The sequence below is a fragment of the Myotis daubentonii genome, chromosome 7 (assembly GCF_963259705.1).
Source record: "Myotis daubentonii chromosome 7, mMyoDau2.1, whole genome shotgun sequence".
NCBI lineage: Eukaryota > Metazoa > Chordata > Mammalia > Chiroptera > Vespertilionidae > Myotis > Myotis daubentonii.
In genome coordinates, this window is record NC_081846.1 from 37,685,172 (window position 1) to 37,704,499 (window position 19,328).

General features: G+C 40.5%; 1 protein-coding gene and 1 long non-coding RNA gene across 2 annotated transcripts in view; both read right to left on the bottom strand.

Moving 5' to 3' along the window:
* The window catches only part of LOC132238456 (uncharacterized), a 154,117-nt gene that overhangs the window by 29,222 nt on the left and 105,567 nt on the right, over window positions 1–19,328 (bottom strand). The window lies entirely within an intron of this gene.
* Window positions 5,872–18,984, bottom strand: DUSP19 (dual specificity phosphatase 19). The gene is made up of 4 exons (XM_059703913.1): window positions 18,617–18,984; window positions 12,371–12,417; window positions 10,267–10,419; window positions 5,872–7,290 (listed from the first exon to the last, which is right to left on the bottom strand). Exons 1-4 carry the CDS (start codon window positions 18,840–18,842, stop codon window positions 7,051–7,053), a joined length of 666 nt encoding a protein of 221 aa, XP_059559896.1. The 5' UTR covers window positions 18,843–18,984; the 3' UTR covers window positions 5,872–7,050.

Genomic DNA, 19,328 nt, shown 5'->3' on the forward strand with positions numbered 1-19,328 from the left:
ACCCATCCTCCCTCACTGTTTCCTCTGGGATTTCCTGAAATCCAAGTCCAGCAAGAATTTTGTAATTTCAGTGAGGCAATAACAGTTCCAGCGATAAACGGAAAGTTCCCAAAGATTAAAATTTAAAACCACTTAGAGGAATTGACTTTTTTTTTTTTTTTACAGGTGTATGGGTTGAACTGCGTCCCCAAAAGATATGTTCAAGCCCTAACCTTCAGTACCTGTGAATGTGACCTTATTTGGAAATAGAGTCTTGGCAGATGTAATCAAGTTCAGATGAGGTCATACTGAATTACCTCAAAGTTGGCAGCTCAAACCAACACAAATTTATCTTTTACAATTCTGGGTGCCAGAAATCTGAAATGAGTTTTATGGGACTAATTTCAAGGTTTCAGCAAGACTGGTTTTTTCTGGTGGCTCCAGGAGAGAATGTTTTCTTGCCTTTTCTCATTTCTGGAGGCTAACCATATTTCCTGGCTCTTAGAGGCTCTGGCCTCCCCCTTCAAAGCCAGCTGAGTAGCATCTATGTCTCTGACACTGCTTCTCTCTATTTCTGTCATCACATGGCCTCCTTGTGAGTAAAATCTTCCTCTGCTTCCCTCTTAGAAGGACATTATTAGTAATTACATTTAGAGCCTACTCATACAATCCAGGATAATCTTACATTCCAATGTCTAGTGGTGGTGATTAAGTTAATAATCACATCATAAATGAGCCTTTGCTGTGTAAGCAAACGTTCATAAAGGATCCAGAGGTTAGCATGGGAATATCTTTTGAGGGCTATCATTCAGCCCACCACACCCAGCAATTCCCTTTTTAGAATTAAGGTCGCAAGAAAGGTTCACCAATGAAGGAATTTCTATATAAATGTGTATCTAGCCAAGCAAAAGAACCTGTTAAAAAGGTTTAGTTGCTTGGAGTGTTGTCTCATGCACCAAGAAGGTTGTGGGTTCGATCCCTGGACAGGGCACCTCCTCAGCCATGTGAGGACACAGCAACAAGACTACCATATGTGAACCAGGAAGCCGGCTCTCGCCAGACACCAAATCTGCTGGTGCTGGACTTCCCAGCCTCCAGACTCTGAGCAATAAATTTCTGTTGTTTATAAGTCACCCAGTCTGTGGTATTCCATTATAACAGCCCAAACAGACTGAGGCAGGAGGGTAGGAATGTCCAAAATATACAAATCCACTAATTGTAATTTGCATTATCTGATCTCTATAAATAATGACCAAAGCTATGTCTTTATAAATTAAAATAAATATTACATTTGGAAACATGTTTTTTCCTAATCATTTTATTACAGTAAACAACTGGCAGAAAGGGGGCAGCCAAATACCCAAAGAAGCATCAGTTTAGCTGCTGATTCGCCTGTTATCTTTTACTCAATTAAATGGTTCTTATTACTCACTGAAAGTGAAAAAGTAACATCAAAACTTATATAACCTGGGGAGGAATGCATCAATTTTTTTTTCTTTCATCCTCCCTCCCTTCTAATAAGCAATTTTTTGAATGCCTACTATAGGATACACCTGGTATAGATAAACATCACAGTAAATGATGTTTATCTATACCAAAATCCTCATGGGAGCCCAAGTTTTGATGAGGAAAACAATAAAATAAGTATATAGAATTTTGGTGATAATTAGGGCTATGCCATTATAAAACAAGAACGCTGGATAAAAATGTTAGGATGGGAACAATTTTAAACAAGGTGATTAGAGAAGGCTTTACTAAGAAGGTAACACTTGATGTTTCTGGGGGAAAGTGTCCCAGGTAGAGGTAACAGCAGATGATGAGGTGGAACCATTTATGCATTTTCAAGGAATGCACAGCCAAGAGGCCAGTTTGGTAAAAACAGGGAGAGCGAGGGAGAAAGCAGTGGGCAATGAGTAGGTCAGAGAAGTAATGATGTGTGAAGTGGGAGGTGGGTGCTGGATGATGTCTGACTTATCTCAATGATGTCATGGTTAGAATTTTCAAGTAGTTTAACTTGAGAATAATTCAGCATCTTCTCCTGACTTAAAATACTAGGATGTTCTATTGTATTTTCAATGCCTATTTATCCACTGTAATGCCAATGATAATATCTTACTTTAACTTTTCATCTCTTAAAGTGGCTGGAGCAAATAAATCTTTATAGAACTTAAACATTTATATTGCAAAGTGTATAATTTTGTGTCCTGTCAACAGATATTTGAACCCAGAATATGACAACAGTTGTTAAATCTTTTAAAACAAATAACCTCAAAGAAATAAAAGTATTAAGGGAAAATAATACAATTTATTATTTTATTAAAGTATTTCAATACCTGGGAACAATAAAGAGTACATTATAAATACAGCTACAAAATAAGTCAAGCTTCACTTGAAATAGAAAAGTTTACGTTATTTTAAAAGTATATCAATGGAAACAACCACAAACTTGTTAACTGAAAATGCCATTGTATGTATTGCAAGAATATAAAACTTTAAAATCTTCTGGTTTAAATTCTTAAATAACTATTGGGTGATTAAAGATGTTCAGGATCCTTTGTGCAGAAAAATCAACTTTGAAAAATATATTGCTTTCAGAGAGAGGAAGGGAGAGGGAGAGAGAGAGAGAGAGAAACATCAATGAGAGAGAATCATTGATTGGCTGCCTCCTGCACTGGGGACCAAGCCCGCAACCCAGGCATGAGCCCTGACCGGAATCCAACCATGACCTGGTTCATGGGTCCATGCTCAACCACTAAGCCACACAGGCCAAGCTGCAATAACAATTTTCAAATACTATACTCCATATCCTCTGAAATCTTTTAGTTAATATAATGGTCTAAATTTTGTCCAAAGGAACTTAAGAAAAAGATTTCTTCAGTTTTCCAAAATTTTAAATATTTAGTGGTTTTCAGTTCAAACTATGTGACATCACAAACTTATATTAAAGCACAAAGTCAGCAAAACATTCAAAAAATATTAACTTAAAATAAACAGAATTTTATCATATATCCCAGTACGATTTTTCTGCTCATCTTTCTCAAGTTGCTAGGAAGGCTCTATTATTTCTTTCCAATGTTTAAAAACAAATACTTTCATTTCCTCTTTCCTTTAAAAAATGGTAGAAAATTATATTTTAAAATAGAGGTTAAAACTCCTTAAAATATTATTCCCTTTCCTTCAAAACAGACCTATATTTGTTATACATTTTTAAATGTATAATACATGAGATAAAGAATTATAATGGTAACATTCCTTTTTATAAATAATCAGGTGTGACAGAGTGACTTATATCCATGGGAAACACAATAAACATACTATATACATATTTCCCATCACTGCCTTCCATAGTACCCCTAATTTAAAAGAGTGAGTTACATTTGTTGATCTATTTTAGATATAGCAAACTACTATCATTTAAGATAAAATAAAACAGAGGAGAACCAAGATGGCGGCATAGGTTAACGCCAGAGTTTGCTGCTTTGAACAACTACTTCAAAAGTGTAACCAAAAAACGGAAGGGACATCACCCAGAACCACAGGAACGCTGGCTGAGTGGAAGTCCTACAACTAGGAGGAAAGAGAAACACACACGGACACTCAGAGGAGGCGCAGTGCTGAAGTCAAATTCTGAGGTGCGGAGTGCGCGGAGCGGGCTGGTGGCGGAGGGCGCGGTTGGCGTTTTCAATCAGGAGGGAGTCGCAGACTCTGAGCACCAGATCCAGGCGAGTCTTTAGGGACCCAGACTCAAACGGCAGAAGCGGGTCTGTCTGGCTTCGGTCAGAGCGAGTGCAGCTTTCTCTCCGAGCTTTGCAGCGGGTGCTGGGACTCAGAGAGGCAGAGCCCCTGGGGACAGGACTGAGAGCCGCCATAACTGCTCTCTCCAGCCCACCCTGTTGATCCTGTTCGACCCGCCCCGCCCAAGCCCTGCACAGAGGCATTTGCCGGATAGCCTCAGGCAAAGGCTAGATTAGCACCTCCCTAGAGGACAGAAGTTCTCTCACTACTGACACAGCTGATTCTCATAGCCACTTGGCCTGGAGGTCAAACCCTCCCTGGAATTAGCTACAACAATCAAGATTTATCTATAAGACTGCGAACAAAGACCACTAGGGGGTGCACCAAGGAAGCATAACAAAATGCGGAGACAAAGAAACAGGACAAAATTGTCAATGGAAGAAATAGAGTTCAGAACCACACTTTTAAGGTCTCTCAAGAACTGTTTAGAAGCTGCCGATAAACTTAATGAGCTCTACACAAAAACTAATAAGACCCTCGATCTTATATTGGGGAACCAACTAGAAATTAAGCATACACGGACTGAAATAACGAATATTATACAGACGCCCGACAGCAGACCAGAGGAGCGCAAGAATCAAGTCAATGATTTGAAATGCGAGGAAGCAAAAAACATCCAACCAGAAAAGCAAAATGAAAAAAGAATCCAAAAATGCGAGGATAGTGTAAGGAGCCTCTGGGACAGCTTCAAGCGTACCAACATCAGAATTATAGGGGTGCCAGAAGATGAGAGAGAGCAAGATATTGAAAACCTATTTGAAGAAATAATGACAGAAAACTTCCCCCACCTGGTGAAAGAAATGGACTTACAGGTCCAAGAAGCGCGGAGAACCCCAAACAAAAGGAATCCAAAGAGGACCACACCAAGACACATCATCATTAAAATGCCAAGAGCAAAAGATAAAGAGAGAATCTTAAAAACAGCAAGAGAAAGAAACTCAGTTACCTACAAGGGAATACCCATACGACTGTCAGCTGATTTCTCAACAGAAACTTTGCAGGCCAGAAGGGAGTGGCAAGAAATATTCAAAGTGATGAATACCAAGAACCTACAACCAAGATTACTTTATCCAGCAAAGCTATCATTCAGAATTGAAGGTCAGATAAAGAGCTTCACAGATAAGGAAAAGCTAAAGGAGTTCATCACCACCAAACCAGGATTATATGAAATGCTGAAAGGTATCCTTTAAGAAGAGGAAGAGGAAGAAAAAGGTAAAGATACAAATTATGAACAACAAATATGCATCTATCAATAAGTGAATCTAAGAATCAAGTGAATAAATAATCTGATGAACAGAAAAAAAAAAAAAAAAAAAAAAAAAAGATAAAATAAAACAGATGCTCAAAGCACTTCTGTAGATGATACAGAAGATATGAGCTTGCACCATAACCAGGTCACTACAGGCAACAGCTAAGCACACAAAATACAGACATTAAGTAATACACTACGCATTATGAACCAGTTCTATTCAGACTTCAGGTTACAACATTTAATGGCCGAAAACTAAATAGCACCTAGCAAAAGAAAATGTGTTTAAATAAATGTTTTCATGTGAATGGAAAAGGTTCACCCTGCAAACCCTCAGCAATACTGACTACAGAGACAACATCAGTCTCATATTTAAGAGGATTCTGTCTGCCTTGGTTGGCTTCAGACAACTCACTGTAGGTTGATTACATTTATACTGCTTCTCAACAGAAGCAGAGTTCATAGTTTTGCACGTGATAGCATCTTATCAAGCTATAAGCAATCTCGAAACATAATTTGCATTTATCACGTCTGTTTGCTCCTGGCAGCACAGGAAGGCCTGCTTTCTCAAATGCACAGCTGTGCTCAATGAGCACTTTCCAACTTACATATGGCAGTATACTAGCTCTCTAGAATATGTATTTAAGAAGAGCCGACTTTCTTAATAAAATCTTAATGGCTATGATATTTTCTAAGTCATGAAAGGTTGCTTGAAAACTACTGAATAAATCATTTTATAATTATATTAATTTTAAGTACATTTTATTTTGAGTAAGTCAAAGAATATCTTTAAGCAAATTTATAATGTGGAGGTGAGCCTTTTCAATATGGAGACTTTATTTTTAAAAAACAAACCATTCAAAGCCTCTGGCCAGAGGTAACATTATAAATAATTTTAGGCTTTCTAACGATATATTTAAAATTTCTTATAAAGCCATAATCCTTGTTTCCTTAAAATACGTTATCTAGTAGGATATTGAACTAGAAAACAGATCATTGAACAAATGACAACTAAAAAACAAATTTTCAGTACAAAATGTTTTTCCACAGATCTAAGAAGATAAAAAAATTATGCCTGGGACCCAAAGAACAGAATGCTAGGGACCCAAGATGAAAAACACACAATGCAAGAGACTAGATCACCTAATTAAAGAACCATAAGCTCACAATAATGTAAGAGAAAAAATCTACACAAAAACATAAATAAATGCAGGGTATATAATTAAATTTTAAAAATCACAATAAAAAGTGGGTACAAAAGGACAAAAATTTTGTGAATACTGTAACCACTATGTAAATATTGTGTAAACCTTCACATTTTGGTTACCTCTTTTGGAAGGTTTACAGTATTGGTTGTTGTTTTTTTAATATACATATTTTTATTGATTTCAGAGAAGAAGGAAGAGATAGAAACACCAATGGTGAGAGAGAATCATTGATTGGCTGCCTCCTGCACGCCCCCTACTGGGGATTGAGCCGGCAACCCGGGCATGTGCCCTTAACTGGAATTGAACCTGGAACCCTTCAGTCTGCAGGCCGACACTCTATCTACTGAGCCAAACCAGCTAGGGCACGATATTGGTTTTTAATCTTAAATTATTTATGAAGAAATTTATCTCCTCCTGAAATGGTAAGTCAAGTAGCATTTCAAGTTTTTTCCTTCCTGGATACAGTTGCTGGAATAGAAAAGTCTTAATCACTGATTTAACCTTTCCATGCTCTAACACAGATTTTTAAATTTAAGCAGTTTTTCTTCTACAGAAATCAATTATTGGTAATACATTGTTATTCTCCCTTAGCAAATCAAATAAGCTTTAATCACACTTAATATCAAAGAAAACATGATATAATTTTAAAAATTATTTATATGCTATCTCAGGACAATCAATTGACGTTCATTTTCACTAAAAAAAAAAAAAAAAAAAAAGGCAAGAGAAAAGGAAGTTTTTATTAGTCTACAAAAAGGGGAAAGGTGGTTATAGAAGCCAATTCAGAAACTAGTTGTCCATCATCTGCTAGAATGTAACTCATGAACTGTTGTCTCCTTCTAATTCCTGTATTTTGTCAGACTTATTGCTTTCTTTGCCCTCTTGGTATGTACGGAGCTGTTCCATGAAGCCAGCATTTGGACATATGGAAGGCCTTGCATTCTTCACCAAAGAAAGAGCAGTGGCAAATGAGATTTCTTCAGAATTCATCAGGAAGCCTATCACAATTGCAGCTGCCCTGGAAACCCCTGCATTGCAATGGACTAGAACCACTCCATCCTGCAATAAAAATCAAACAAAACTCTTCATTATTAATTTAAGAAAGGTTATTAAATCAATAGTACATTCTTATATTATTAAAAATTATAAAAAACCAGAGGCCCGGTGCACCTATTTGTGCACATTGAAAGGAAATCAATTAGAAGGTGGCTGGTGGGGCAGGACTGGGTGAGACAGGCCAGACACACCCTGGAGCCAACCTCCTGCCGTCCCTCCCCTGCCGGCTGCGCCTGTGGTGGCGCTGGGGCTTGAAGGGCATCTGCGGAGTGAGTGGGTCCTTCTGGCAAGTGGGGTCCCTTGGCCTGGCCTGCGGGGATCAGGCCAAAACCTGCAGTCCAACATCCCCCAATGGGTCCCGGAGTGCAAGAGGGCACTCTGCAAAGTTGCTGTCACTCAGCAGCTTCTGTGTTGAGTGTCTGCCCCCTGGTGGTCAGTGCGCATCATACCTACCGGCTTGGCCGGTCGGCCAGTCGCTTAGCCTTTTATATATATATAGATATTCATCCTATAAATTTATTCAATTATCAAAATACAATTCATTGCAAGGAAAGAATGGAAAAACTAATCAATCGATCAACCAACACCTCCTCTTTCCAACTGCTAGGATTGAAGTGCTTTGATGAGGTCTTTGGAATTCTGAAACAGTATCCTTTGTTAAACTGAAATAATCCAGTAAAGTACACATACAAGCTTAATGAAGAAAACATAATCATAAACTAAACAGAAAGCCTGAGATATCCCACGTACACAGAGTTCCCATAAAGATGGTGGCATTTGTTTGGAAATCTCTGTGTAAAATGATCAGCAAGGAAAACAATTTTCTACCTTTAGATGTATTTTGGAGGGAAGTTGGACAGCAGTCTGGTGCTTGGGGGGGTTGAGGTGTAGGAGGATATAGGGGGGGTAAATGGTAATGGAAAATATTAAAAATTAAAAAAATAAGCTAAACTTATGATGTAGTAAAATGACACAAATAGCTCATGACAATGTGAAGTAGAAAAGGTAAGCAGACACCAGCATGAGGTCAATAAATGAATAACGTTTCAAGTAGCTTGAAAATGATACTTTGTAAGTGAAAAGAGACACAGTGTAAGACCAATGCTGATGGGGGTAATATTGCATTAATAATGAATGTGCTAGATCTGATGGAACACCACTGATACAGGTTGGCTTGTTTCAGGCTTTTAAAAAGTTAATGTTCTGAATGAAATGTAGTGAACTGTGGGACACACTACAAAACTAGACATTTTAGTTACTTAATTTCCCGATTCTTCTTGTGGTAAAAGATTGAAACAGAGGAAGGGGGAAAAAACAAAACTTAGAACTAAAAACTCTCTACCCAAAGCATATATTAGCAATACTATGTTTATAGCTCATTGACTTAGTTTTTACTTTTTCAAGGCAGTTTTCTCAGATTCATAAATCCGTTGCAAAATTCCTTGCCTAGATCTGTTGTAACACATTTGCAAGTTAGTTGTTTCCGTAGTGTAGTGGTTATCACGTTCGCCTCACACATTTGCAAGTGCATCTCATTTCAAGAAATCCAAGTGACCCACAACAAAATTAGTTAATATTTTGAAAATCCTCATATCAAAAAGACAATTTCAATTGTTTTCTTATCCTATATAATAAAAGGCTAATATGCAAATCGACTGAACGGTGGAACGACTGGTCGCTATGATGCGCACTGACACCAGGGGGCAGACGCTCAATGCAGGAGCTGCCCCCTGGTGGTCAGTGTGCTCCCACAGGGGAAGCACTGCTCGGCCAGAAGCTGGGCTCACAGGCTGGTGAGTGCAGCGGCAGTGGCAGGAGCCTCTCCCACTCTGTGGCAGCACTAAGGATGTCCAATTGACCACTTAGGCCTGCTCCCCAAGGGCTCCTGGACTGTGAGAGGGCACAGGCCGGGCTGAGGGACCCCCCCCCCCTCCAGTGCATGAATTTCGTGCACCAGGCCTCTAGTATGTATATATATTTGAGTCATTTCTGGATATTAACTTTTTGTACAAGAAAAGCAAAGCACAAATATTCACTATACACATATGAAACTTTTCTCACTTTGTACAATAGTTCATTTTTATGAGACTGAAGATAATCATAGTGTAATATCTGATAAAAACTTTCAAATGAACTTCTTTTTTAAAAATATGTTTTAATTGATTTAAGAGAGAGACAGAAAGGGAGAGGAGGGAGAAAGGGATGGAAAAGGCAGAAAGGAGATCATTAGACAAAATTCAATTAAACTGGAGTCTAATGTTAACTGTCATTAATAATCAGGTGTTCCTGGAGAGTTAGCTTTTCTCTGTAAGTGCTTCTACATTCCCATCTACTCATCTCACATAAAGTTTGTAAGAATTACATGCTGATTAAAAATGATGTCATTTCAGTCGAATTATGGGTAACAGCCAAAGCAGAAGCCCGGCCTGTCAGCGTGTCAACTTGGATCCAGTACCAAGATCAAAGTATTATACCATCAGTTGGTCTTCTATAGCCAGAGACCCAATGAACAGCTTCTTATCAGCATTTTCATACAATCTCGGAAACGCAATACCCATTCAGTCCTTAGAGCACCCTAAAATTCTGTTGTTAAAATGCACAGATTCACAATCCCTACTGTGGCCACAAAAATAAATGTGTATTAATTTTCATAAGTACATTAACAGGACTAGAGCTACCTCTATCCTACAGTCCACTTGAGTAGCTCACAAATTGATCAGTGGCAGGTGGGTTATTAAACTGTCAGAGGAAATCTAAGTACATATATACACGGGGATAGGAAGAGGAGAAATTAATTTTGAAAATGAATATATCATTGAGAAAAGAGCAATTAGAGAACTAAATAGTTGTAGGAATTCATGAAATATTGTTTCATAATGGTTATTTACATATTCACTACAAAAAGAATAAAAACTAAGTAATGGACTCATATTTTAAAATTTCTGCTTCTGAAGAACTTTGGATCAAAACCAAACTTACCTTCATTTTTGCTTGTTCAATAAATTCAAAACATTCTGGAAAATAAGACAGAATATTGGTTTCGGGCAGATCCAGTATAGAAATGCTCTTATATATAAAGTCACTGAGGAAAGCATTTTCAACTCCATATGCAACATTGAGAATATGAGTCACCTTAAAGAGGAAAACAAAAGAGGATGATTTTAAAAAATTCTCATGAAGTAGGTTAATTAAAAAGAGGCTGGGATGTAAATAATATTTCCTCAAGAAAGCCTGATCTGATGCTTCATCCCTCACCGAGGTGCTATTTCTATATATTTTCATAGCACTCTCTACTTTTCCCATTATAACCCTTACCTCTTAGAGATTGTTTGTCTCCTTCACTGTATTAGAAACTCCACCAGGGTAGGGAGCATGTTTAGCTTACTCACTATTATTATTATTTCTTTAAATTTAAATTCTTTATTGTTTAAAGTATTACATGAGTCTCCTATTTCCCCCATTGTCCTCTCCCCGGCCACCCCCACCCCCAAATATATTTTTATTGATTTCAGAGAGGAAGGGAGAGAGAAACATCAATGATGAGAGAGAATTGTTGATCGGCTGCCTCCTGCAAGCCCCACCTAGGGATTGTGCCTGCAACCCAGGCATGTGCCCTTGACCAGAACCAAACGCAGCACCCTTCCGTCCACAGGACGACACTCTACCCCAGTGAGCCAAACTGGCAAGGGCGCTTACTCACTATTATAAGTAAGCACTGTGAATGAGCAGTGACCTTGGCACAGAAAGTACTTAAAATATTTGTTTAATAAGTCAATGGATGTCCACATAAAAAACTTAAGAGACGTGTGTCAGCAGCACAAACTTCCCTTTTGATAATTATTTCCTCTTTGTAAGTACATGGTTCTCCAGTGTGGATGCACATTAGAATCACCTGGTGAGCTTTTAAAAAATATCAAACCAAAAAAAAATATATATATATCAAACCCAAAGGCTCTGATGAATTAGTGTGGGTGAAACATGGGATGGCTATGACAGATTTTCTTTCAAATGGTTCACATACGCAACCTCCTACTCCATATATGCATTCAAGCCCCTTTCCTAGAGCCTGCCAAGCATATGGAAGGAGCCATGGAAAGTCCTTTAAGAGAATCCAAAGGCTACACAGACAAGACAAATTAGTCACTGTTTCTTGTCCTAACATGCTTGTCATTGTATTTGTTATTTCTTAGCATATGTCTTAGTTTCTAAAATAAATAAATAAAAAATAAGAAAATCTTTTTATTGATTTCAGAGAGGAAGGGAGAGGAAGAGAGAGGTAGAAATATCAATGATGAGAATCATTGATCAGCTGCCTCCTCCATACCCCCTACTGGGGATCAAGCCCAAAACCCAGGCATGTGCCCTGACTGGGAATCGAACCATGACCTCCTGGTTCATAGGTTGACACTCAACCACTGAGCCACACCAGTCAGGCTGCATCTTAGTTTCAGAGAGGAAAGAGGAAGGAGAGGTAGAAACATCGATGATGAGAATCATTGATCAGCTGCCTCCTGCAAGCCCCCTACTGGGAAACCGAACCTGAAACCCGGGCACGTGCTCTGACCAAGAATCCAACCATGACTTCCTGGTTCATGAGTTGATGCTCAACCACTGAGCAACACCGGCCAGGCAAGCGCAACGATTTTTACTGGAGGGTGGAACAAAGTGATTTGGGAGAGGCAGGGAGTATCAAAAAGAATGCAACCCTGCCTCTCACCCATGAAGTAAATGAGTGCTAGGCCCCTTTCTAGGTTCAGGAGATACAGAAATGAGCAAGGAGTAAGACCCTTGCTCTTAAAAGAAGATTTTGAGATGAGAATACATTCTTTGAAAGAATTCAAATGAGGCAATGCGGCGAGTTGGGAGGCGGCAACATGAGTCAGGGTAGGCCTTTCTGAAGGTATTACTTTTCAACTGAGACCTTATGACAGAGTAGGCCATACTTAGTTCAGGGCAAGGGGACTGACTGCAAGTTCAGTAGTCTATTCCTTCTGGTCCCATAACACTTTGTTCTCCTATAGCTCTTCGCACCTCTGCTTTGTATTATTATCCTCAGTAAACATAGATATATATATTTTTTTACCTTGTGCTTTTTCAGTGTATCCAGGTCATGAGCAGCATCTTGTGACCCTATAAGAAATAAGTCATATCACCTTGAACATGAACATAATCATCCTTTTTATCCAATTTTTGCAACAATTCTGTTATTTATTTATTTATTTATTTATTTATTTATTTATTTATTTACTAGAGGCCCGGTGCACAAAAATTTGAGGACTGGCGGGGGGGTGGGGGGGGTGTCCCTCAGCCCGGCCTGTGCCCTCTCGCAGTCTGGGACCCCTCGGGAGATAAAGACTTGCTGGCTTGGGCCCGCTCCTGGGTGGCAGAGGGCAGGCCCAAACCCTAGGTGTCTGCCCCACAGCTCCTGGTCGGGCTCAGAGCAGGGCCGATTGGGGAGTTGGGGCGCCGCCCCCTGTCACGCACAGAGCAGGGCGGATCAGGAGGTTGCGATGCCACCCTCAGTCACGCTCAGGGTAGGGTCGATTGGGGGGTTGGGGCGCCGCCCCGTCACACTCAAGGCAGGGTCGATGGGGAGGTTGCAGCGCCACCCCCTGTCACACACAGAGCAGGGTGGATCAGGGGGTTGTGGTGCCACCCGTCACATACAGAGCCGGCCGATCAGGGGGTTGGGGCGCTGCCCCCTGTCATGTACAGAGCAGGGCGGATCAGGAGGGTGTGATGCCACCCTCAGTCACGCTCAGGGTAGGGCCGATTGGGGGGTTGGGGCGCTGCCCCCTGTCACACTCAAGGCAGGGTCGATGGGGAGGTTGGGGCGCCGCCCCCTGTCACCCACAGAGCAGGGCCGATCAGGGAGTTGGGGCACACCCCCGTCACACTCAGGGCAGGGCCAATGGGGAGGTTGCGGCTCCACCCTGTCACACACAGAGCAGGGCCCATGGGGGGGTTGGGGCACCGCACCCTGTCACACACAGAGCAGGGCCAATCAGGGGGTTGGGGAGCTCCCCCCTATCAGGCACAGAGCAGGGCCGATCGGGGGTTGGGGCGCCTTCCCCAGTCACGAACAGAACAGAACAGATAGGGAGGTTGTGGCCCTGCCCCCTGTCACACACAGAGCCGCAGGGTGATCATGGGGTTTGGGCGCTGCCCCCTATCACGCTGCTCCAGGGGCCAAGAGGCCTCGTGGCTCCGCTGATCCCAGTGCTGGGAGGCATATTACCCTTTTAGTATATAGGATAGAGGCCTGGTGCACAGGTGGGGGCCGGCTGGTTTGCCCTGAAGGGTGTCCTGGATCAGGGTGGGGGTCCCCACTGGGGTGCCTGGCCAGCCTGGGTGAGGGGATGATGGCTGTTTGCAGGTGGTCACACCCCCTTCAGGGTGGGGGTCCCCACTGGGGTGCCTGGCCAGCCTGGGTGAGGGGATGATGGCTGTTTGCAGGTGGTCACACCCCCTTCAGGGTGGGGGTCCCCACTGGGGTGCCTGGCCAGTCTGGGTGAGGGGCTGAGGGCCGTTTTCAGGCTGGCAGGTGACTGAAGCTCCCAACCTCTCCTTTTTTCCTTTTTTTTTTTATTCTGGGATTTATTTACTTTCTATGGCTGTCACTGGAGCTGAGAGCCAGTTTAGCTCTGAGACCTCGGCTGCTGAAAGCAGATTTCTGGGCTTTGTTTACCTTCTGTATTTGAAACTTTGTTGCGACTCCAGCTCTGAGATCCCTGCGGACTGAAAGCAGGTTTCTGGGGTTTTGTTTAGCTTCTATATTTGTAACAATGTTTCTTAGAGAGCAGCTGAGAGGCCGGCAGCGGCAGGCGGGGAACGGGGAACATTGGCTTCCTACATCACTGGAGCAAGCAAGCCTCCTGTTTGTGTCAGTAGCCTGGCTGCCGGCCGCCATCTTGGTTGGCAGTTAATTTGCATATTGCCCTGATTGGCCAATGGGAAGGGTAGCGAAGTTATGGCTAATTACCATGTTTCTCTTTTATTATATAGGATTTATTTATTTTAAAAACAACAACTTGGGAGGACCTCATTCCAACTTTCTGAAAGACAATTTCGTGATAGCTATAAAAATATTCATCTGTGTATACGCTTGAACTGTGATTTCCCACTTCTAGGAATTTGTCCTAAAAGTTCTGGATGTTACAAAGTTCAGCTATCAGGATGTTCATCATAGTATTGTTTGTGATACCACAAAAATAAAACAAACAACCCAATAATAGGCTGTTTTTAATCTAGGTTGTTTTTTTTAAAAAAAATCCAGTAATACGGATTGGGTTAAATAAAAGATGGTTCAATTGTGTAGTGAAATATAAACAGATATTAGATAGGGCATGGAAATATATTCCCAGTAAATGAGGTAATAAAAGCAAGTTATAATAATCCATCATCCATTTTTGTAATAACAAAAAATATGTATGCTTAAAATGGGACAGGAAGTATATAGAACAAAATGTTAAAAGTGGGGTTACAGGTGATTTTTTTCTTCTTTCTGCTCATTTGTATTTTTTTAAAAATATATTTTATTGATTTTTCACAGAGAGGAAGGGAGAGAGATAGAGAGAGTTAGAAACATCGATGAGAGAGAAACATCGATCAGCTGCCTCCTGCACATCCCCCACCGGGGATGTGCCCGCAACCCAGGCACATGCCCTTGACCGGAATCGAACCCGGGACCTCTCAGTCCGCAGGCCGACGCTCTATCCACCGAGCCAAACCGGTTTCGGCTCATTTGTATTTTTTTACAAAAAAATATTTGTTTAGAAATTTTAAAAAAGAATATCTTTAAAAAGACTTAGTACCAGCTGGTTTGGGAACACCCAGTAGATTAAAGCAAGCACTGCTGGTCTATAGAATTCCACCCACATTCTGTGCACCGCTAGCACTGTACCCTTTTACAGTTTCTTCCTGTCAAAGTTGCTTTCCAGATTTCCCACACTTGGAAAAGGACTCTAGTTAATAAGCAAATTCTTACAAGTGAAAAACTCATTAAAATTAAGTGAAAAAATATATACAATGAAAAAATAGGATATTTATTATTCAAGTATTTACTTTCCTGAATTAGGCAATTAGGCTTTATTTCCATAAACAATGTTTTTCTTACCTTACCTAATGGGGAAATCTGCCAGCTTCTATGACATGGTTTTAGGTAGCTGAAAGGCCAGTAAGTGGGCTGGTTGGTCAATATTCTCTTGGTAATACAAAGCTCACAGGCTCCTCACTGAGCTTTATTTTGCTTAAAAGTTAGCCTATCAAAATATTAACATTTGTTAAAGCTGAATGGTGGATACACAACTGCCTGTTATAGTATTGTCTGAAATTTTCTATGCATTTGAAATAGTCCATAATTTAAAAAATTCTCAGCTATCAGAAGTCCTTACCATCTCTAGAGGGGGGAAATGGGATCAAAAAATTTAATTGAAATATCGCCGAAGCCGGTTTGGCTCAGTGGATAGAGCGTCGGCTTGTGGACTGATAGGTCCCAGGTTCGATTCCGGTCAAGGGCATGTACCTGGGTTGCAGGCACATCCCCAGTAGGAGATGTGCAGGAGGCAGCTGATCGATGTTTCTCTCTCATCGATGTTTCTAACTCTCTATCTCTCTCCCTTCCTCTCTGTAAAAAATCAATAAAATATATTAAAAAAATTTAATTGAAATATGATGGTTTAACATGTATTCATTTTTTAAATAATAATTCTACTTTGACAAGTCCTTACAAAAAAGAAAGAGAGAAAGAAACATGCACTAGAAATTCTTTCCTATTTTCACCCTAAACTGTCATTATTATATTTATCAACGCTGGATACTTTGATCATTTCCATTACACACACACACACACACACACACACCAAAAGGAACAGGTCTATTATATTTCAGAGTTGTCTGCCATATTTTGAAAGTGACTTCCAGAATATGAGTATGTTGATACAAATTTAGTATCCTTTCTAAAAATATATTTTTTTCTTGATTTCAGAGAGAAAGTGAATGTGGGTGAGAGAAAAACATCAATGATGAGAGAGAATCATTGATTGGCTGCCTCCTGCATGCCCCACACTGGGGTTCGAGCCTGAAACCTGGGCATATGCCCTGATCGGGAACAGACTAACTGAGCCACACCAGCTAGGACAAAATTTTTGACTTTTACAAATGAAGTTCAATTGAAGAAAAGTCCTTAAAAAGTTGTAAAAATATAATCTGCAAAGCCTAGGACAAAAATTCTCACTAACATCTTTTAGCAACCTGTCAGATAGTTCAAGGGCCTATGTGAGATTTTTGAAAGGTAGAAGCTTGTTTGAATTTCGGAACTAACTGTAAAAGACAGGTTATATTTTTAAAAGACAGAATATATTTTAAACTTATATTTTAGAAAGACAGATTATATTTTATACAAATATATGCATTATAGTTAGCTCTCCATTGTCTTTATTCTCCACCAAAAACAAAAGTTAATTGGCAGGTAGGGCTGGATTGGAGTTGTGTAGTTTTGAAGAGGTGAAAGAAGCTGTTGGAGGCAACTTAGAAACACCCCCCATCTCCAAAAAGAAACCTAGTCTGGTCAGAAACAACCCCTGCATCATTCATGCGGAAGAACTTTAGATGTAACCATCCAAGGTCCCTCAGGAATGAGGCACTTGTAACTAAGCAGGAAAAGGTCCCGTTTCCTCTCAGACGACAGGAGGTTGTGCCAGATGAAAAGATCCCATTTCCTGGTCCAGAGAGGGGACCACATAAGGTACCAGTTTCACAAGCCCCTCCAGAACTCTCCCAGGATCCTGGGAAGGATCCCAATGCCAATATGAGAAGACTACCTTGATTGCACCCTTGGATACATCTAGATAAAAAAGTATCAATAAGCAAAATTTAAAATTCTCCAATAATGTTAAACCTAAATTATGACGACAATGGAAGCCAAATAACTGAAAAATGTGCCTGGATATATATCCTTTCGTAGGTGTGCAAGTCCTGGGTGAAGTTTCCAGACTAGCTATATAAACCCACTTAATTTTTCACTGCTGCACAAACTAGTTGGAGATATTTATTTGGTGAATTTAAAGATAGCTCATGTAACAATTCATACAATACACAACACAATCACAACTCCTATGTATACTGCAATTGGTTTGTTTCAAAAATCTTCCACACACAAACAGATACCCGTACAACACAAACGCCCTTTACAACCTCAGAACAACCCAATGAGATAAGCAGATACTGTTACTTCACCTTTACAGATGGCGTTCAGGAGGACCAGAGAGGATAAATGACTTGCACTAGTTCATCTAGTTAAGTTAGAGGCACAGCAGGGCTGAAAACCTGGACTCCCTGAGGCAGTCATCTATGTTCACAGAGAGCAGGAGTCAATCAGACTTGAGCTTGATGTCCAGCTATTAAATACTAGTGTTTTAACCTTGTGCAGGTTACTTAACTGATCTTAAATCCAGATCCCATCTGTAAAATGGAGCTGATGATCACTACTTCAGAGTTTTTAAAAGGAGTGAGATGCTGTGTGTATCTGGCTATTTCTAACTCCCAGTCCAGTGCTTTCACTCCACAATGGCTTGGCTGCATAAAAATCGACAAATTATTAATAATCTTTCCAATTCTTAATTTCTCTATTCATAAGTGAAAAAGAATTCAAACTAACTTGAAAAAATTGTTGGCTATTTTTTAAGACTATTGTACCATATTCTTGCCAAGCTAACAAGTTTATACATTTATAACTGTGCTTCGTTTGTTATTTGTCGACTCATCTTTGTATAGAAAAATCAGTATTTTCCATAATGCAAAAAGTCATAAAACCATCAGACTCATAGCTATAAAATAAAGTCTACCTTTCCCTTCACATTCTATAAACAGCCACCATGGACAGATGTGGTCACAGGAAGCATACCTTCCTCATGGTTTGTAACAGCAGAGCAGGCAAGCAAGCACTTGACTATTTCAAGAATATTCTATAACTTTAAGTTCAAACTTGAAGTTTTTCCTAATAAAAGCATTTTTTTCATTTGATTTTTAAAAACTATATCCTTTTATAATAATGCCCCCCTCTACATTAATGTGTTATTCTCCAGAGTTAGAAAAACAGGAAGAAAGTTTTTCCTAAAATTCAAATACCAGGTGCTATGTGCTACTAGAATCTATACTTTCTATGAGGGCAGAAACTTCTCTAGCTAGCTGAGGGAAGTCCCGTGTCCAAAAACGGAAACCTTTTAACTTTTTCGGCAGGACAGCTGATAATACAAACTATCAATCTACTAAGGTAAATAATGATAAAATAACATGATCACAGGACTCAATGACAAATCGATATACTCACCCAGGAGCAACCAGGGCTTAATAACGCCAACTTGCAGGTCCAAGCTAAGATCCTGCACATAACCACAACCACCCCCACTGCTCGGCTCTACTTCTTCCACAACGTGAATTCTGGCATCTTTCCACGTTTCTATAATTTTCTTTCCAGTTAGCGTTGTCACCCTGGTGCATTGCTTCCTGAGATTATTCCGGGAGAACGCTTTAATTTCCTGGTTGAGGGAGTGCATTACATGAGCGGTGACTAGGAACAAACACAAGCAAACCCAGCCAGCACAGAAAAGGGCTGGACTGCTTGTCCCTTAGAGCTCAGGTAACGAACGCAGCCCCGGGAGTGCACAGCCCCAGGTGACCGGGCAGCAGCACCGGGAGACTGACACTTCCGGCTCCTTTTCCCCGGCGCCTCGATGTAAGACAAACTGTGGTTGGCCTTTGAGAAGCGGGCGCCGATTGGATGCCCGTGCCAACGGAAAGCCTGCGTTGTTCCTGGTCGGGTCAAGGAATCCGCTAGTGTTCTCTTATTGCTGCTGTTTAAAGCTAGCTTAATTAGTCACGCAGAATGGCAAAATGTAAGACTTCATTAGAGCGAGGGCTGGTATTTCGAGCTCTTTAAAAGCAGTGATTTTTCGATCTAGGTGGGCGGGTGTCACTTGTAGTGAATGATAGGGGTTGACCTGGGTATTGCGCCCGCTTGACAGTGCAAACCTCCCTGCTTT